The 21,195-nt window shown below is 41.6% G+C and overlaps 1 protein-coding gene across 9 annotated transcripts in view; it reads right to left on the reverse strand.

Moving 5' to 3' along the window:
* asxl2 (ASXL transcriptional regulator 2) overlaps positions 1-21,195 on the reverse strand; it is a 311,793-nt gene that overhangs the window by 91,658 nt on the left and 198,940 nt on the right. For 7 of the 9 annotated variants that reach the window (XM_070885123.1, XM_070885132.1, XM_070885125.1 and 4 more), the window contains 2 exons: positions 16,970-17,078; positions 14,142-14,253 (listed from right to left, as the gene is read on the reverse strand). In XM_070885123.1, the coding sequence (XP_070741224.1) occupies positions 14,142-14,253; positions 16,970-17,078 (221 nt within the window). Of the gene's footprint in view, positions 1-14,141; positions 14,254-16,969; positions 17,079-20,849; positions 20,991-21,195 lie in introns of all 9 variants that reach the window. The other 2 variants (XM_070885129.1, XM_070885128.1) reach the window with 1 other exon arrangement.

Here is a 21,195-nt window from a genome sequence, read left to right on the forward strand (position 1 = left end):
TCTCTGTGGGGGGGGGATCTCTCTGTGGGGGGGGGATCTCTCTGTGGGGGGGGAGATCTCTCTGTGGGGGGGAGATCTCTCTGTGGGGGGGAGATCTCTCTGTGGGGGGGAGATCTCTCTGTGGGGGGGGGAGATCTATCTGTGGGGGGGGGAGATCTCTCTGTGGGGGGGGGAGATCTCTCTGTGGGGGGGAGATCTCTCTGTGGGGGGGGGATCTCTCTGTGGGGGGGAGATCTCTCTGTGGGGGGGAGATCTCTCTGTGGGGGGGAGATCTCTCTGTGGGGGGGAGATCTCTCTGTGGGGGGGAGATCTCTCTGTGGGGGGGAGATCTCTCTGTGGGGGGGGGAGATCTCTCTGTGGGGGGGAGATCTCTCTGTGGGGGGGGAGATCTCTCTGTGGGGGGGGGGAGATCTCTCTGTGGGGGGGGAGATCTCTCTGTGGGGGGGAGATCTCTCTGTGGGGGGGGAGATCTCTCTGTGGGGGGGGAGATCTCTCTGTGGGGGGGAGATCTCTCTGTGGGGGGGGATCTCTCTGTGGGAGGGGAGATCTCTCTGTGGGGGGGGGGGAGATCTTTGTGGGGGGAAGAGATTTCTGTGGGGGGGGCGATAGATCTCTCTGTGGAGGGGGGAGATAGATCTCTCTGTGGGGGGGTAGATCTCTTGTGGGGGGGGAGGGGGAGAGATCTCGGGGGTGGAAGAGAGATCTCGGGGGGGGGGGGAGAAAGAGAGATCTCGGGGGGGGGAGAAAGAGAGATTTCGGGGGGGGGGGGGGAAGAGATCTCAGGGAGGGGGAAGAGAGGGATTTCGGGGGGGGTGATCTCAGGGGAGGGGGGGGCGAGTTCTCGGGAGGGGGCGAGATCGCAGGGGGGGAGAGAGATCTCTGTGTGGGGGGTGGGGAAGAGATCTCTGTGGGGTGAGGGGGGAAGAGATCTCTGTGGGGTGAGGGGGGGGAACAGATCTCTGTGAGGGGAGGGAGGTGAGAGAGACTGCGGGGGTGAGAGACACTAACATTTTTATTATAGTTAATTAATAAAGGAGCAAATAAGGCTTTATTAGAACATTTATATTATTGACTTACTACCATCCATTTAAACTGTGGAGAACTATAAAAGATAAAACAATCCTGTCAGCTCTGTGTACATACTGCCCATTTAAGATCGACTGAAAAGCACCTTCGCCAGAACGGTATGCAGCTCCGGTAGCGTGTCAGTGGTAAGTCTTGAATTTTGCACTTTTGCATGGTACATCGACGGTCTGCATGGGCGGGTGGTGTGCAGCGGTAAGTCACTGATGAATTTTCCGCTGGGCAGTATGTCGACGGTATGTCGATGTTTTTTGACAAAAATTGCATTTTTGGGCGGTACGCGGGCGGTCCGTCCACCAATTTCGGGCCCTCACTCTCTTAATGCAGAGTTTCTTTCCCTCTCTTTATTTCTCTTCCTGTACCTGATTTGACATTGAATTCACCCACTCTAATTTACACTTCCTTCTCAGTCCTTGCGCAGTTAATTTCGCAATCCTTCAATCTGAGTGGACAGGGAAGCAATATTTCCTTAACCACTCAGGTCTCAGATTCCCTGTTTTCCTCTCTGCGACGTTGTCAACTCACACTTTCAGCAAATTGTCACACAAAATTTTGGAAAACCTAAACATGCAAGGGCAAGTCTAACTAACGGCACCAAAACACAATATGGCCCAATATGAAAATATTAAAAAAGGACAGAAAGGATGACTTTAAAATGGGGACCGAGTTACATATGCATCCCCAATCTTGCCTCTAGCTCTTGACTCCCTATATACAATGCCATGGGAGAATGGCAAAAAATAAACAGTCTTATGTCTGCACACACTTCTCATCAACTTTGTGCAGGTGAAGCAGGGCTAGAGGTCAGCGCTAGTTGCTCCAGGGCTCGCAGATGTAATTCTGTTGCAATTAAAGTCATACATTCTGTCCTTATTTTTATGCGATGCTTCGAGTTTATATTAGTGTTTATAGTTAAATAACAAAACATATGGCAATTGGGAAGAAGGGAAGGAAAGTTGGTTGGAGCATAGATGTTTTTCAGCAATACAGGCTGTTACAGTACATTTCCTGTTACATTTTTGTCACACCATAATAGTCAACTTTTTCCCATTATAATCAGTGTTGCCGATGTAAACTTATATATATGTCCAATCGCACTGAAAATGTCAATCATTGTCACTGCACCACTAACTTAGTTAATTAAAATTAGCTGTATATGGAAACCAAGAGTAAATTAAAATTGTTTTTCTTAAATTATCCTGCTGATCCAAATAGTATTACAGCCTCCCTTGATGCACGTTTTCTGGCCCACTTGTCAACTTGCCCATTTCATGCCAGAGATATTATCCAGCAGCTGGATTCAAGACTTAAGTAACAGAAAGAGTACAATTTAATGTTACTTAAAAGCGCTGACAGGAACGCAGGAATGTACAGGTCCGGAAAAGGCCATTTCAGTCCATTTGGCTGGTCCCTCATGCTTATTACAAGTCCTATAAACTAGTATTCTCATGGTTTAATAAATAAAAGCACTGCTTCTGATAAAAAAAAATTAGGTGTAATGCTCTGCAGATCATGCTAAAAGGTCCAGGATTACTGCTGACCATGGTTTTCAGAAAACCTCGACTTGTGTAACTTTTTTGTTTAAGATCAAAATAGATTTTTGCCAATATGAAACTGGAATTTAAATTCAAAATTGTATGCAATAAGGTAGAAACAATACAAACCCAATCCTATATTTTTGCTATTATTACAATCAAACCACAAAGATAAACGTTTTCTAGTTAAAAACAAAAATACCAGTGATGCATGTAAAAAATTACAATTATCATCAAGGCAGCACTGTGGATCACTTGCTATTAATGTCATCACTGATCATACTAATCATTCTATCAATGGGTTAATGTGCATGACATGTTGCAGAAATAAACCTACCAAGGATCAGAAATGGGTCTATCTCTACTGGATTGGTGGGGGGGGGGGGGGGGGGGGGCGGGTGGTTCGGGCAGGGATTAGCATTCTCATACATAAAACTATGTATTAACATTCTCATTATTGACCATACCTCATGTTTCCAAATGGCTGTTTTCTACCAGAGTCAAGATATTCTCGTGAACCTAGCCGGTAAAATTTTGTAAATGTGCAAATTGCTTTTTTCTAATGTTTATAAAGCTCTAATAACGGCTCTTCTAATCACTCCTCTGTATCATGAACGAGGCATGCACGTGTTTAAAATGGTAAAATGCAAAAACAGACGATGGCTTAGCTTGTTGAAGCAGTAAAAACTTATCTCTGCAGACTCTAAACCACACTCCAATCTCATGTTGTTACCCCTTACATCTTGGTGCCCCAGTAACCACATTCAACAGTTACAATCATCTTCAATCAGCCACAGCTGTGACTCAGAGCTCACAATCCAGAGGCCTGAAGGAAATCATTTTCTTCAAGTAACATCACCATTTCGTCTTGGTTATTATTAACTGATTTCTAATTTTTCAAAATATTTTTACAACCCTCTTCTGGAACACAAAGCTAATTTTACACAACACTGCATGTAGTATTTCATAATTATCACCATATTAGACAAAAGCAAAAGAGAAAAAACTTGAAGAAGTTAGCAACCTCCTCCAGCTATATGACCCCAGCACACATTCTAGAGCCTTCAAATCTGGCCTCTTGCACATTTTCCTCCCAACACTTCTCCAGAGATGCCAAAAGTTCAGCCATCTAGGACCCTATCTGGAACTCCTTCCCTCAACCTCTTCACCTTGTTACTTTTCTCCCTGCTTTGAAAAGTCTCCTCAAAATCCTTTTGACTGTGCTCTCGGTCACCTCTCCTAATTCTACTGCTGCTTGGTGCATTCTTCCGTGTGTGAAGCATGAGGGCATTTTATTGCATTAGAGACGCTATTTAAATGCAAGTTGTTGTAACCACGTTGCGTTTTGTACAAATACTGTGAAGCAAAGGCTGAAAGGTCACCAGGAAAAGAAGTATAGTAGCACACTTGTGAGGACAGCAACCTCGGCTGTATGACAACCGCCTGCAGTTGCACTAGTCAACTGTATGATTGCTTCATGCTTGAAACATAAAGTTCATAGGATGGCAAAGAACGCTTCTTTATTTTTTTTACTACAATGCTTGCAATAATTTCCCCAAAAATGTTCCCAACATTTTAAATTTGATAACTTTTCACCATGTATTATGCTACACAAAATGTCATAGTCACATTAACAATGAATATATTTGCTGGTTAGTATCAGAGATAAAACCAGGTAACTGCAGACAAACTCTGGCCTTGGTGCCAAAGCATTCATCCTTCAAATTCTGCAACAGTATTTTTTCATTGCAGAACATTTTTAGCAACTTAAAACTACATATAAAAATTAAGACAAATATAAATGAACAATGCTCTTTCTGTCAGTGTCCTCTTTATAAGAATTCTCTTATTTAATTTGAAAAAGGATCAATAACATTAGGCGCACTCGTCAACAGCACGATGACGACTGCTTTCAGCCCACTTCTATCCCAGCTACAATTCAGATGTTTTACATGGTACCCATTTTTCCTCTCTCGATGGGTAAAAAAAGGAACAGATTTAAAAAATGTCAAAAAGCTTCTTAAAGACTGTGCATGCATCAACATGCTGTACAGACAGAGGTTGAAATTGGTCAACGCCAGTAACACAAAACAGGCCGATAGCCAATCGACAGCCTGTATAACATCACGTCCTAACTTCTTTTCTATTCACCCACAAAGTGTTTATATTTATATTTAAAACTGTATTCATATTTTAAGAAAATTTAAGGGTAAAAATTCATCTGTGCTCATTTTTCGGGTCCAGCCTCACACTGCCTCCACGAGAGGCATGAGGATCGATAGAACTTGATCCACAGGCAGCTCACCTGACGGCAAATGGCAATTTTTCACCACCTGCCTCGCTGGCAGTGGTCCTCAGGTAAGTCCTGGGAGGGTGGTTGGAGCAGGCTATTTGGAGGGGTGTTTGGGGGGTGGTGTACTGATCGTGACACATAGGAAGGTATTTTTTTTAATTCAAAAACTTACCTTTGGCTGGTGGCTGCAGAGGACACTGAAGAATCCTGACCAATTTGTCAAAGGGGGCGTTAAAAATAGGTGTTGGTAATTAATGTATATATTCAAGGGGCCCAGGACGCCTAACAAATAAGCTCATGAATTTGGCAGTCCGGCCAATACTTGCGTAGATAGTGTTGTCCCATTGCTAGATTGTTATGCTTTGTACCCATTTTACACATACCAATTTCTACCACTTAGTTTCTTTCATGTTTTTAAATGAGAAGACAGGCGAGTACCCTGAAAATTGCTCAAATTGCATCTTGGACATGGGGACGGTGGGTAAATTGAGGAAATATTGGATTTTCACGACTGAAGTTTGGTCCTGGACTCTCCAACATGCTACAACAGCACAAAATAGTTGAACATCAAGACTGAAAATCTGCAGCGGCCCAACCCAGCGCCAGGATTTGTCCAACAGGACCTCTGCACAGAGCCAGAAGCAGACTCCCTCGCTTCCAATGGTGGCCACCCATCTGGCAAAATTATGGTGAGTGTTGGCAGCTCAAGAAATGGTGCGACACCTCCCTCTGCCCCGCAGCCCAAAGAAAGAAAAGAGGCGTCCCCTCGGCTACTTTCGTAATGGGGCTAAAATACCTTTTTAAAGATGTGCCTCCTCTTCGGTGTCCAAACCAGGACCCAGCCTGGACACCCATAGCCATTAATTGGCAAGCCGGTATGCCTGTTTTCACCCACCAATGACCTTCTCAGGTTTGCGAGTCTCCAGGCCCAGCTCCACCACCTCTGCACCAATTGCCTTGATTGGGGCAGGCAGATTCTTTGCCCCAACGACAGACAGGGGCAACTCAAAGGTAAGGTTGGGACCAGGCCAGTTTCTGGCCAAATTTGTAGCCTTTCTGAAACACTCTCACTGGAGTTACGCAAGGGCAGTGGATTTTCAGTCTCCCCAGCTTTTGACTTTGGATGTTTGAACCCCACCAAAGCTGGGATTATCCTAACTTATATTAAAAAAAAGTAATGGTTTTATTTTAAATCTAAAACTTTGTACTGTTTAATCTTTTCATAGAATCATAGAAAAATTACAGCAGGAGTTAAATGTTATGGGGAGCGGGCAGGGAAGTGGAGTTGAGGACAAGATCAGATCTTATTGAATGGCGGAGCAGGCTCGAGGGGCCAAATGGCCCACTCCTGCTTCTATTTCTTATGTTCATTCAGCCCATCGTGTCCGTGCCTTTTCTACTTGAATTCAGCTTTTAAAGTGCAAATTCAAACCAAGTATAAGATGTACGCCACCCTATTCAACCTGGCCTTCTATTCAACTGTAGCAAAGTGATGTGCAACAATTTGAGGAATATGATTTAAAATAAAGACTTGAATTACATAAAACTAAATGAAATGCTTTTGCATAACAGCGGTTATACTATTCAACTGGAACGAGAGAACACGAGTTCAAATCCCACTATGGTAATTTCAGAATTTGAATTCAATGGAAATTAAATAAACCTGTTACAAGTAAAAGTGACTGTTGGATTGGCTCAAATGGCTCACTAATGTCTTTGAGGGAAGGAAACCTAACATCATTACCTGGTCTGGCCTGTATGTGACTCCAATCCCACACCAATGTGGTTGATTTTTAAATGCTCTCTAAAGTAACCTAGCAAGCCACTCAATTATGTGCAACAGTTCAAGAGGAAGGCCCACACACACCTCCTCAGGCAACTAGGGCTGGGCAATAATGCTGGCCTTGCCAACAACACCCACATCCCAAGAATGAAAAATTAATCAAAACAAAATTAATCAAAAGGAACAGTATGTTTTACTTGCCATATTGCACCTGGTAAAATTTACTTATCGTAATAAATGCAATTGCTCAAGGTCATATGATCAGGCTCGAGGGGCTGAATGTCCTACTCTGGTTTCTATTATCACCTAATGAGTCATATAGGCATCGGTCGCAAAACCGTAACAATTAAATTGTCACTCTTTGAATGACAGTCTCATGTGTACATACAAGAAAATTATCAGGAAATATAAGCAAGATAATATGGAATAAAGGCAAAGTCTGGTCAGTATCTGGGAATTGTCTAGAGTACATTTCACATGTTATGTTTTACAGTATTCAACACTACACATGTGCAGAAAATCTTTCTTACAGACATATATGCAGCAAAAGATGCGTGTGGTTTAAAAATGGAAAGGTCCTTAAAGAGGTATAGAATGGATAATGTAATGAGACTGCAGTTGATTAAAAGGCTAGAATGAGTAATTTACATGAAAAAGTGATTATGGGTTAGATTCAGAATCTAGGCTCGAGTGACTGCTTTTCCCAGACAAGGCATCACTACACAGGGAGGGAGCTGGAAAATCACAAGCTGAGTGTAGAGACATGGAAGCAATACAGTTCACTGGGGGAAGGAGAAGAAAACTGAAATAACCCAAAAAGCCCAACCTCCTATAGTTTAAAAAGTAGTACTGCAGCAGGCTGAAGGTGTTTTTTTTAGAAAATGCTATATAAATCAGGCATTATAGGTAGAGTAACACACTATCAATTTCACAGATTACAGCCATACCAGTTAGTTAGCTAGCTTGTGAATAAAAACAATTGGAAAATGTAACCACAACTAGCATTAGCATAACCTGTTAGGAACCCTGTGATGTTCTGCTAGATTCAGTGAAAATGCAATGTTTACAGCCAATCAACCTCATTAGCACTGAATATTAATTCATCCAAGTATGGAGTTTCATTCCATCAGAAATTAATTGATTTTAGATCTTAAAAATGTTCATTTCAATGTTTTCAACTTTTTTAAACTTCCTTTCTGTCTCTTTTTCACTTTCTCTTAATCCAATCTTTCTTTCCCTCTCTATTTCTCTTTCTGTACCTTATTTGACACTGAATTCATCCACTCTAATTTACACTTCTTTCTCAGTCCTTGCACAGTTAATTTCACAACCCTTCAATCTGATTGTTTGCCCTATTCACTCAGACCCCAGATGCCCGATTTCCCTGGTTATGCAGTTATCAGCTCGCACTTTCAGCAATTATGGCGCAAAAAATGTTAAAATCTAAACATGCACGAATAATTCCAACAAATGGCAGATGCCATTAAGATGCCCTGCTACAGCAAAATCTGGGCCATTATCTATTTCAGTGCTGATGTCTAAGTAGTTGGAGACTGGAAGATCCAGTACTGATTGAGTAAAGTTTTGTGCTCAGGCTGCAAGTAATTGTTAATCAGTTGAGTGGCTCTTCGATCCAATGTAGTGGCACGAACATTAAAAATCAACACTTAGCATTTGTTTTTTCTCCTTTACATTGGCAGCATAATGTATCTTCCCAATTAATATGTTTTCTGAGTGCATTTCTGCCCATGACCCTGTCATTCTGTGGCTCTTAATCTTGCAACTGAGCAGTTGTTCAAAACTTGGCAGTAAAAACATTGCATTTTCACTGAATCTAGCTGCAGTTCACAGGGTTCCCAACAGGTTATGCTAATGCGAGTTGTGGTTACATTTTCTAATTGTTTTTATTCACGCTGACTAACTGGTATGGCTGTAATCTGTGAAACTGATAGTGTGTTACTCTATCCATCATCATAAGCAGTCCCTCGAAATCGTGGAAGATTTGCTTCCACTCTAAAAGTGAGTTCTTAGGTGACTGTACAAGTCCAATATGGGAACCAGAGTCTCGGTCATAGGTGGGACAGACAGTCGTTGAAGGAATGCGTGGGTGGGACTGATTTGCCGCACGCTCCTTCTGCTGCCTGCGCCTGTTTTCTGCATGCTCCTGGCAACGAGACTCAAGGTGCTCAGCGCCCTCTCAGATGCACCTCTTCCACCAAGGGAGGTCTTTGGCCAGGGTGTGACCAATTATCACATTGTTAAAATGTTATGGTTATAATGATGAGACTTAACATTCTGTGCCTAGTTTAATTCACATCTATCGTGCAAATATAGCAACTTAACACCACTCAACGCATTTCAATGGTGAGCCAGACAGTGAGATGCTGTTTTAGTGAAGCTAACGAAAGAGCGGTGCAACTCAGACAGCGACTTTTGGGTAATTGAGTTTAACCAGGCACTTGCTCCTCACCTGAAGTTGCTGTACCAATTTCACATAAATAACGGTGAGCACAATTAGCCTCACCGATATTTTAACAGCAAATTCTGACCCATAGTTTACCATGAGGCTGTATGAAGTCATTTGCTGACATCAGCTGAACTGGTGTTTGAAAAGGTAGTTTGAGATCCAAACTAATATGTGAGGAGAAGATTATGTTACTAACATAAAAATCTATTTAACAAAATGAAAGACTTGTATTTCTTGCAAGTTAGCAAAACAAATTCCTTATTTTGCAGCTATCCCCCTACACTTACTTTCTTTTAAGGTACTCTTTGCAAACACTGCCCCTTTCACCCTTGAGTCCAGGCTTAAATGCAATTCATGAGTAGCAGATAACCCATTTTTCTAATGAGTAAATAAAATCCCAAGTCAAAAACACAAAATATTTTAATTCAGTTCCCAGTGAATATTAATATACAGCTCCTGTATAATATAATTAATTCATTTTTTACAGTTCCGTGTGAGCAGTAAACATTCATTTTTTGGGTAGAGGGAGGGAAAAGGACTTTTTAGTCATTCTTAAGATGCCACAGAGAAGAATGTATCTGATATATTGAAACACTGTTCTTCTCCCCAATGACACACCTCACGATTGAGAGTACCTTCTCCTGATTTAATTTGGATGCATAGGAGAAGTCTCAAGAAGAAAGCCTCCATGTGGAAGTCCATAGCCTAGAAACCCATACATATGCACTGCCCGTTAATGCTGATTTGCTGGAAGAAAATGGCGACTGCCTTACTTTCGGCGCTACGGCGAGGGACATGGTGGCCGCCATTTTGGTAAGGGCCATGGTGCTGGACCCTGAAATGTAAATGAGCAGATCGTGACGTCAGTCAGCATACAATGCCTGACTTGACGCCACGTCTGCAAACTGGGAATTTCTCACTATTTAACGCCAGGTCCTAACCATGCTCACAAAAGCATGCCTGAGGCAACCCTGCAGAGACGCTTCGATGCTTCTTAAGGTTTGCACACTTCTTTCAGATAAGTTTGGATTTAAGATTTTGGACTTTTGTTAAAAATATTTTATTGAAGCAGTGCCTTGGTGCAATAGATTTTCAAGTGTGCAGGGAATGCTGTTGGATGCTTGCAAGGCTTCAGATGGCAAAGGAAGGTCTCAGAGAAGACAGAAAACTCTCAAGCAGCATTCGTGGACAGAGAAACAGAATTAACGTCTCAGGTCGAGATGTTGCGTGATCTGCTGACTATTTCAACAACAAAAGAGTAAAAAGTCTCAAGGTGCTTCACAGGAGCATTACAAGACAAAAAATTTGACACCGAGCCACATGACCGGGACAGATGACCAAAAGCTTGGTCAAAGAGGTAGGTTTAATGAGCGTCTTATAGGAGGAAAGAGAGATAGAGAGGTTTAGGGAGGGAATTCCAGAGCTTAGGGCCTAGGCAGCACAAGGCACAGCCACCAATGGTTGAGCGATTATAATCAGGGATGCTCAAGAGAGCCAAATTAGAAGAGCGCAGATATCTCTGAAGGAGAGGGGTGTTGTGGGGTTGGAGGAGATTACATAGATAGGGAGGGGCGAGGCCATTGAGGGATTTGAAAGCAAGGATGAGAGTTTTGAAATCAAGGCTTAACCGTGAGGTAATGTAGGCCAGCGAGCACAGGGGTGATGGGTGAACGTGACTTGGAGCGAGTTAGGATATGGGCAGCCGAGTTTTGGATGACCTCAAGTTTATATAGGGTAGAACATGGGAGTCCAGCCAGGCTCATCAGATCTAGAGTTAACAAAGACATGGATGAGGGTTTCAGCCGTGGATGAGCTGAGGCAACTGCGGAGATGGAAAATGTTACGGAGATGGAAATCGGCGATCTTAGTTATGCCGCGGATATGTGGTCGGAAGCTCACTTCAGGGTCAAACAGAAGTGCTGCGTGCGAGACCCTGGATACCCCTTCCCTGGCTTGTTGAGCCATTTATGTTGGCGCTGAAGGACATTTACCTTATATTTAACGTGCAGAAGACAGTTCAGCTTTGAGAGCTGAAGACTGCTATTTCGGAATTATTTTAGATTTTTTTTTCCAGAAGGCAGTAGAGCTCCAAGGGATAAAGACTGCCTATTTTAAAATGGTTATTATTTTTTCATTTTAGAAAGCAGTTCCCCTTTAAGGGACCGACACTGCTCTCTAAAGTGTCAGGCTAGCTTTAAGACAACACTGCTCTTGCTCCAGATTCACTACGGCCACGTTGCTTTGGGCCTCCTGTTGAGACTACTGCTGGAGAAAGAGCGTTGCACTCCAAGTTTTGCGCTGTGCTAATTTAAATTAGCAGGCAGCATCTAAATACCAGTGCTGTGTGTGCTGTTGCTGCAGGTGGCTGTTAACTGCGGCCCGTTGCGACACCGGCAGGTTTCCGGCCTGCTCCAATTTATAGACCAATATCTCTCACTGGCCGGATGGAAGGGACTAATGGTTCATTTTGTTGATATACCAGCTGTGCCTGAATGGTAGCATTCTATCCTCTGAGCAAGAAGGTTGTGGATTCATTTCCCACTCGAGACTTGAGCACATAATCTAGGCTGGCACTTGAGTGCAGTACTGAAGGAATGCTGCACTGCTGAAGGTGCTGTCTTCTGAATGAGATGTTAAAACAAGGCCCCGTCTGCCCTCTCAGGTGGGCATAAAAGATCCCATGGTATTTTTTGAAGAAGAGCAAGAGAGTTTTTCCCAGTGTCCTGGCCAACATTGATCCTTCAACCAACATCACCAAAATAGATTATCTGGTTACTTATCTCATTGTTGTTTGTGGGACCTTGCTGTGTGAAAATTGGCTGCCGCATTTCCTACATTCGTTCCCGGTTGAGCAACGCCTTGACCTTAAAATTCTCATCCTTGTTTTCAAATCCCTCCATGGCCTCGCCCCTCCCTATCCCTGTAACCTCCTCCAGCCCTACAACCCTCTAAGATAACTGCGCTCCTCCAATTCTGGCCTCTTACTAATCCCTGATTTTAATCGCTCCACCATTGGTGGCCATGCCTTCAGGCACTTTGGCCCTAAACTCTGGAATTCCATCCCTACACCACTCCCCCTCTCTACCTCTATTTCCTCCTTGAAGGCACTCCCTTGAACCTACCTCTTTGACCAAGCTTTTGGTCACCTGTCCTAATTCCTCATGTGGCTCGATGTCAATTTTATTTGATAACATTCCTGTGAAGCACCTTGGAATGTTTTATGCCGTTTTACGACGATAAATGCGTTGTTATCTTTGTTATTACAACAGTGACTATACTTCCGAAGTACTTCATTGGCTGTAAAGTGCTTTGGGACGTCCTGCGGTCATGAAAGGTGCTATATAAATGCAAGTCATTCTTTCCTTTTTGATTACATAGAGTCCTGTTATCATTTTGCATACATGAAAAAAAAATACTACAAGGTAGTGAACTTGGACTCAATACATTGAACCCATAAAAGGAACAATACTGAAGGGTTACACAATCCAATTATTTTTGTTACAGAATGTTCTGTCAGGTATAGAAATCAGGAACTATCGTAAATTCAGGTTCATTAAGTGCACTATCAACATATTGCAAACAAGCCCCCTCTTACATGGCAGGAAAATGAAGTTATTAAAAATATATTTCCACAACTGTCAATTACTGCAATATTGCAAGCGCTTCTTTGTAGAATAAGATATGAGTAAAATGCATGTACTTGACTCTAGCCATTCTAGCACCATAATACATTAATCCTTCACTGCTTAATTAATTTCTGTCAATTGCTAATTTTATTCAGTTACTCAATAAATCAGCATAGCCTAAAATTCTAACAACACTGGCGCATGGAGGACAGTGTTTCTACTGCAAGTAACCTTGTAAAAAAAATCAGTCTATGCACAGTGAATGAACTGACACTGTTGAGATAACTATTCACTAGCCATTACAAGTAGATTGTTTTAAAAAAAAAAAAAATCCTTTGCATCACCATTTCCACTGAAAAATGAAATAAACTCAGAAGTGGCACTTTGCACTGCACCAAAAAAAAGTTGAAATCCAAATTACTGATCTGTGAAATAGCAAGAGGTATGATGTTGCCATTCAGTATTATTAATCAATCTAATAATTGACTAACAAACTTTCCATGTTGGGGGCTAACCATTTATCCCTTTACAATATACAGACAGCTATTTTTGTCATTTAGCATATCATAGAATCTTCAAACTCCGTCGTTATCAGCAAAACCAGCATTTACTTACTGTTTTGCCAAACACAGTGCACTAACTTTCTATAAAATTCCAACTTGAAATTGCAAGCTCCCACAGTTGCTAATAAACAATAATGGCAAGCAATGAAGGCACACTTTGGGCCCTACTACCACTTGTTCCATTAACCTGTGTTTGTGTCAAAGTATATGCACAGCAGAAATAATTGAATTATTATGAGGCTTGAACATTTTAGGAGAGGGGTGAATGCAGAGTTTCCCTTACTCCCACCCCAACCTTCCTACTGCCCCATGTAGGGATTACATAGGAATGAACAGGATTGGAAAAAAACATTACAGTCATCAGGATGGTACCAAAGTCTGGAATTCATCAAGCACCATTCTTATCTCCGAAACCCCTCAGTCACTTCCTTTCTCTATCAGTTTGCCCACTGGGAAATGGAGAGATTTCTGAAATTCCAAAATCATCTGCCTTTTGAGCATCAGAGAACACCTTCATATCTTCAGCATGGCTGAATTTGGCTTTGTCCTTAAGTGATAGGGTACCACATGCCTGTATCCTGTATTAAAGTGACAGTTATCTACTATGGAAACTTGACAGCACCTCTTGCTGGGATATAATGGGATTGAATCAGCCTGAACCTCAGTTCTAATTGAACGGGTCTGACCAATTAAAGCCAGGTTAGTTCATCCTTCCCAAGAAAAGGGTCGATACGTTTGGAGGTCACATGGTAAGTTTTTCAACCCTCAATTGCCTTCCAAATTTCACCTACTTTTCTTCCTTTCCCGTTTCTCGTTGCTCCCTGTGCTCTGTGAATCTGATTGACCGTCACTGCTGTCATCCCACATCTCGGACAGATCCTTCATTTCTTCTGGGACATCCTTCTGAGGAACCAAAAGGAAAAAGTGATGTTACAGCAATCTGAAGCTCTGTTTTTACAAGTTACTTTGGGATGAGAATGATCAGCAATGATCAAAAAGAATTGGTATTGAAAAGCTGATTTAAGAAGCATTTATTGGCAGCACACTATGGCCAATGAATTCTCTCGGGGCTTCATCTGCTCCACCACAGTAAATTTGGCAGAAACTCTGTTTAAGCACACACAAACAGATTCAAGTGGGTAAAAGGGGTTTCTGACAAACTTCCTCTGATGTCTTGGTAGCAGAGTGGAAGAAGCCCCGAGGAAATTCACGCCATGTCTCTTGAAAATTATGGAATTTTAATTTAAGTTTGTGCTTGTCCGAAAAATAAATCCACTCCTGCTACCAACCCAACCCCACCCAAACTTCAGAATCTGCTAAAAAAAAAAAATTACTACCTTTTTATAATTTTTCTTCTACAGAAATTCCTGCTCCGATACTAGCCCAGAAGATTGAAATAACATAAAGCAGTACATAGGAGACCATTTGATTAGCTCCAGTTACAAAGCTTAAATAGATTAAGTTGTCCTCTCCTGCTTCTGGTTTGTTGTACCCATATAGTTTAATGATACCGACTATAGTTGGCTTTGATTGTTATTGGCTGGGGATAAATGAGCAAAGCTGTCAAATTAACTGGATAATGACTGAATATGAATTTAAATAGACAGAAAATGTAAATGTGGATAAGTTGTCTCCTCATTGAGTCCGATAGGGTGGATACAGTATAAATACAGTACATAACGTGTCAGCTCCTGTTCCACATAATTCTGCTGTCAGTTGCATTTTTCAAGCGTAAATAGATTTTAATTGCAATTTGTTTTAGTTAATCAATAATATGTCAGATGTAATCCAAATAAGTTGGTACTTAGTTAATGTGAGGGCAATTTTGATGTGCAACACTCCCTTTCCTCTATCCTGTGCCATGCATCACCTGTGACAGTGACTTAGTTGCAGATATCTGCAGATGTCATTCAGTCAGCCTTCAGAGGGGCATGAGCGCAGCCCAAAGATGATTCTTCCTCTGTGAGAAGGACCTGATTTCTGCTCAGTGCATTCCGACAGCATCAGCAGAGAAATCAGGAACTTGGTAAATAGAGGCTTATGGGCACAAAACTTTATCTGCAAACACTCTTGTAGTTGTGTATAATTTTAATGCTAATTTAGTGAATTTGATTGTTTCAGTAATCAACACAATGTTTCTGTAACAACAATTTGTGTCACAGCCATACAATGCAAATGAAGACTTTTACCATTTTTTTCTTATCCCTTCTTCCAAATAAATGAAATCACCTTGACTCCTCATCAGGGGCAGTTCTATAGATGTTGTCAATGCCACTCTTGAGTCAGGTCCCCAAAGAAGGTGGCAGGGCAGGTTGGGAAAGCAGTTCAAAAAGCTTACAGGTTCCTGGGCTGGTTCGACCTCAACTGGAATATTATGTCCAATTCTGGGCACCGCACTTTAGGAAGGATGTGAAGGCCTTCGAGAGGATACAGAAAAGATTTACGAGAATGATTCCAGGGATGAGAGACTTCAGTTACGTGGATAGACTGGAGAAGCTAGGGTTGTTCTCCTTAGAGCAGAGAAGATTGAGAGGAGATTTGATAGAAGTGTTCAAAATCATGCGGCATCTAAATAGAGAGAAATTGTTCCCATTGACAGAGGGGTCGAGAACCAGAGGACACAGATTTAAGGTGATTGACAAAAGAACCAAAGACAGCATCAGGAAAAATGTTTTTATGCAGCGAGTGGTTAAGATCTGGAATGCACTGCCTGAAAGGGTGATGGAGGAAGACCCAATCACTGCTTTCAAAAGAGAGTTGGACAAGTACCTGAAAGAAAAGAATATGCAGGGCTACGAGGAGAGGGAGTGGGACTAGCTGAGGTGCTCTTGCAGAGAGCCGGCATGGGTTTGATGGCCGAATGGCCTACTTCTGTGCTGTGACCATTCTATGATTCTATGAACTCATCACCAGGCATTTGTAAGAGGTGGAGAAAGTGATCTCCTCCTGAACAGTTTTCTCCCACTCCATCAAGTGACCTGGCTGAGACTTAGTTGTCTTGGAGCAGCCAAAATGTGAATCAAGACTGTAATTCAAACTGCAGTGTCCTGCTGAAGAGTCCAACAGTGTTGGTATTGGCCAAATTAAAAAATAAGAATCAGAACTAAGATGGTGCTGTATATTTGCCATCACCTCTGAGATTCAGGTTCATATCCAGTCTTTACTGACATGACTCCTCTCTTCTCTTCTCTTTTCAAGTTACAAGAGTCCTACGTAAACTGAGGAGTCGTAGCCTCAACCCCTAGCGGCTATGAGCCCACAACACAAAACCACCTACAGATCAGTCGTAAATCTTAGATATAACATAAGGATGCAGGAAATAGAAAAAAATAGCACCGGTAAAATAGTCGGTTGTTCTTCCAATGTTGGATTACGGTCATAATTTTGTGGCAGAGTAGAGTGAATTTACTCTGCATCCACCGTGTTACACCCGACATGAGACTGATCAACCCAAAAGTGCTCCATCCCACAGCATGGATCACCTTGATCACCACCAGTATATGTAATTTAAAAATGAAAGCAGAATTACAAAAGATTGGAAACTATCTTTTTCCCTTCCAAGGACACAAACAATTTTCATAAGACAGCATCACGGTGTTTCTTCAGAAAAAAACCTCACCTTTAGAGTATAGACTCCCATGCGACCAGGTACTTTATAGAAAATACCCTCTTCTCCCCTAGAATTTGTGTGAAGCATAGCATTCAAGCAAGCCAATGGAGAGGTGCCACTAGGAGAAACAGAAATAACATCAATCGATGCATGAATAAGATACATGGAACTCTGGTAAGTCAAGATCCTATGATTACAAAATTCTTTGAAGTGTTTAAAAAAATACAGAACTAAAAGGTGGCAGTGATACAGAGTAATGCCTTGCTCTGTAGCCAGAAACTGGCTATAATTCATATCAACTGTTCAGATTTTCAGAATAATCATAATAGAGTTAGAAATATACTTTTGTCCTTAAGGGTGCAACCTACGAAAATCTGTTTTTAGAATTTTGGAAAACTTTGAAGCTCTTTTCCAGTCACTTCTAGTTCAAATAGAAGGGATGTAAGTAAGCATCCTGTGTCAAAATGACTATAACATGTCAAAAACAAAATGTGTTCCAAAAATCTCAAGAAAAATTTACCACAAATTTTCTCTGAAAGGATTAAATATTAATAGTATGAAGAATGCGGTCACAACTTTGTAAATATTGAAATTATTTATAGGACATTTCTCAACAGATGCTGCTTGACCTGCTGAGTATTTCCAGCATTTTCTGTTTTTATTCCTAACACTTGCTTTCTGTTTGTTCTTTCTACCTTTTGTTTTATTTGTACTGTTAATGAGTTCACCTATCTTTCAATTTCCAGTTATGACAACAGGTTTACACGTGGAACATAAACATTTTTCTCTTCACATACATTGATGGGAAACAGCATTCTCTATTTTCATTTTAGATAGCCAGCACGTGTAGTTTATTTATTTTTGTGTTCTTTTATTCATTGGACAAGCAACCATAAAGTGATTTCTCTCAATCATATATTTCTAAAACCGCCAAATTTGCTGTTAAATGTTCATTTAAATGGGGATTGTAGATTTTGCATTTCTGGTGGTGTTTTATTCTCAAACAACTTTCTATCAGGTTTTAGTGAGTTGCATGTGTTTCAGATATGGCTGGTCTGGTCTACTGAATCAGTACACACTGGAGACTTGATCTGGCAGCATGCTGTATGCCAATATGGAAACAGAGCCGACTAGTTGGATTATGGAGGCCATTAGCTTCTGAATAACAGAGGTGTCAAATTTCTTTGTCAGTAAGTGCTATATCCTGCTGGGATTGGTCTGGTTTTGCTTTTAGCATTTCTTTGGCTTTGTAAAATTCTGTAGGTGGGCCTTGAAAAATTAAATATAGTTAGTCATGTTGGTGCAGGCTGCAGTCAAATCCTTTTCATTTTCTTTATATAGAAAAAGTTACAAGCAGCAGGCACATTGTCTGACACTTTCATGTTCTGCTGAAAGGTTACACCTGAAGCGAAGCATTATCCTTCTCTTTCAGTTGCTGGCAATCTGCACTGCATTTCCAGCATTTTCCACTTGATCTAATTTTTGCTCCACTTTTTGTTCTGCCAGTTTCTTCTCCTCCCTTCTTCCTCCTTTTTGGACTCCTACTTCTATCAAGTTTCACTGCACAGGTGTCTTGTCCATTGTGCCAGCAGTAATGGAGCCATAATGATCGATACAGTTATTGATCATGTGTGTTATCCTAAACTTTATACCCACAATCTCTTTATTAACTAGACATATTCATTAGGATTTGGTTCCACCTTTCAATGGGGGGAAACAATCTTTTAATCCCTAATCTAACCAGAATAGTTAATGCAGGCCTCACAACCCAAGATAAACATTCTGCTTGGTTCTGTATAATGCTTGTCTCATTATTTTAGAAGGTCTGGACAATATTTTTCCCCCCTAAAGTTTAGCTTTGTGAACTGCTCTTCAGAAACTGGAGCCTGAATTGCCAATATCATCTTGGTTATTTTCTGCTCTGAATTCTCTGCTGTATTTGCCTCTTTGAAGTTAGGATATTCAAAACTGACATGTTCCAAGTATAGCTTGTCAGTGAATCATGCAGAGTGAAAATAATGGTTTCTGATGGAAATTTCTCAGCAGTTCAGTGAGCAAGTGTGCTGCAGCACTAAGCCATGGAGCCGAGAAGAATATGAGCTAAAATCAGGCAGTGTAAAGGAAAGTAAAAATTAACTTAAGTGTCCCTGGGCTAGAGGTGGGGGAAAAACAACCATTGCTCTTGGTCCACAATCAGTGAGTCATGCTGTATACAAGTGTGAACATTGGCCAAGGACAGGAACAGGCTCAGCGGTGACAACTCTCAATGGTTGAAAGCTATGGTGATACACGTCATCAATCATCACTTGGGTGCAACACTCATCAATTTTCTGAAACCTGTAATGAAGAGGAGGAGGGAGAAAACCAGAAAAACTTACCTTGATTTAGAACTGAATGCCTCGGAAATGCATCCAAGTACTTCATTAGCCTTATTGACAACAGCTTCAAATTTATGAATACTTCAATGAATGATTAATAATTGCATCTTAATCCTTTTCTACCTTTGCTAATGGACACCTCTTCATTATGTAGACACCTTTAATGTTCCAATGTGGATTATCTTACCTGCTAACAGTTTGAAATCCAATTAACTACATTAAAATTAATCTGTCATTCCTTCGCATAACCACTTAATTGGCCCAGATCATACTGAATGCTAGTAATCTTTCTTATTCTAGTCATCTAGGTTGGTATTATCAGAAAATGTTACAAAATTGCTATAAGTACCTTCCCTTCACTATCTTTGTGGCCCAGAACTAACTCCCATGAAACATTATAAACTTCAGCCAACATGTAGAGCTTTTTTTCCACATATCGGGCCCAAGTTTCCACATGATTTGCGCCTGATTTTTTAGGAGCAACTGGTGGAGAACGGACTATCTTAGAAATCGCAATTCTCCACATTTTTTTTTCTGCAGTTCTAGTCAGGTAGAACAGTTCTACTTTGGAACAGAATTTTTTCTTCAAAAGGGGGTGTGTCCGGCCACTGACGCCTGATTTCAAAGTGAAAACATACTCCAAACTAACTTAGAATGGAGCAAGTGAAGATTTTTGTAGAACTGAAAAAACCTGTTCTACACATTAAAAAATCAGGCACAAGTGATAAATTAGGCGTTCAGAACGAGGTGGGGGGGGGGGAGAGGGGGGTAAGGGAAGTCATTAAATTCGACAATAAATCCTTATTTATACTTCTACAAATATTATACAAATAAATCCAACCTGAATAAACATTTATAAGCAAAGAAAAGATTAAATAAACCATCTTCCTACCTGTGTGAAAGTGCTTCAGGCAGCCTCAAGTTCGTTTGTTCGTTCCCGACGGCGGGCGGGCCCGACCGCAGCAGGGGGGGGGGGGGCGGGGAGGAAGACGTTCCCGACGGCGGGTGGTCCCGACCGCAGCAGGGGGGGGGAGGAAGACGTTCCCGACGGCGGGCGGGAAGGAGACAGTGAGAAGGCTGCAGGAAGCCTCAGTGCTGATGGCAATGTGCTTTTATTAAAAAATGTTCAAAAATTAAACAGCTACAAAGAACTACAAAAATGGCCGAGTGCCAATGTTTCCTTCACACTGCGCGTGCGCGAACGCTCCAACGCGCACGCGCAGGGTTGCCGGCAGGAAAAAAACTAATTTAAATAGTACCCGCCCCCTCCCACTTACAAAATCGGCGCGAGTGTAAACTCCGCGCCAAACAGACAAGGAGCTGCAGGGCTCTCCAGAATCGCAAGTTTTTTTTCCGGCGCCGTTTTAGGCACAAAAAACGGGCGCCCAGTTCAGAGGGGCGCCCGTTTTTTATCGTGTGGAAACTTGGGCCCATCATCTTTTTTGCTTCTCTATTGCCAAACCAATTTGTTCTGGATAACTATGAAGGTGCTCAATAACTTTCTCACTTACTTCCTTAAACAGGAAACTGAAAGGTAAAGAGGCTGACCATCATCATTTGCAATCATCTCTCCTCATTCCGTTGTTGTCTAGTAATATTGATGGTATCTGGCTGCTCTATCGGGCAGGCATTTGGCCATTCACTACTGAACCCTAATACAGGTAAAACAGACTTGAAACACGAGGTAAAAAAGGTTTTAAGCCACATTTTGTCTTTAATGGACACCGTTACCAATATATAGTGCTCAAGCTGTTTTAAGTGCTGATCGCATCCGGCACAGAGACCGTTTTACAATTAACGATATCTCATGAGCTACAAAAATTAATGTAAATTCTCTCCAGATATTTTCAATCTGTG

The sequence above is a fragment of the Pristiophorus japonicus genome, chromosome 7 (assembly GCF_044704955.1).
Source record: "Pristiophorus japonicus isolate sPriJap1 chromosome 7, sPriJap1.hap1, whole genome shotgun sequence".
Taxonomy (NCBI): domain Eukaryota; kingdom Metazoa; phylum Chordata; class Chondrichthyes; family Pristiophoridae; genus Pristiophorus; species Pristiophorus japonicus.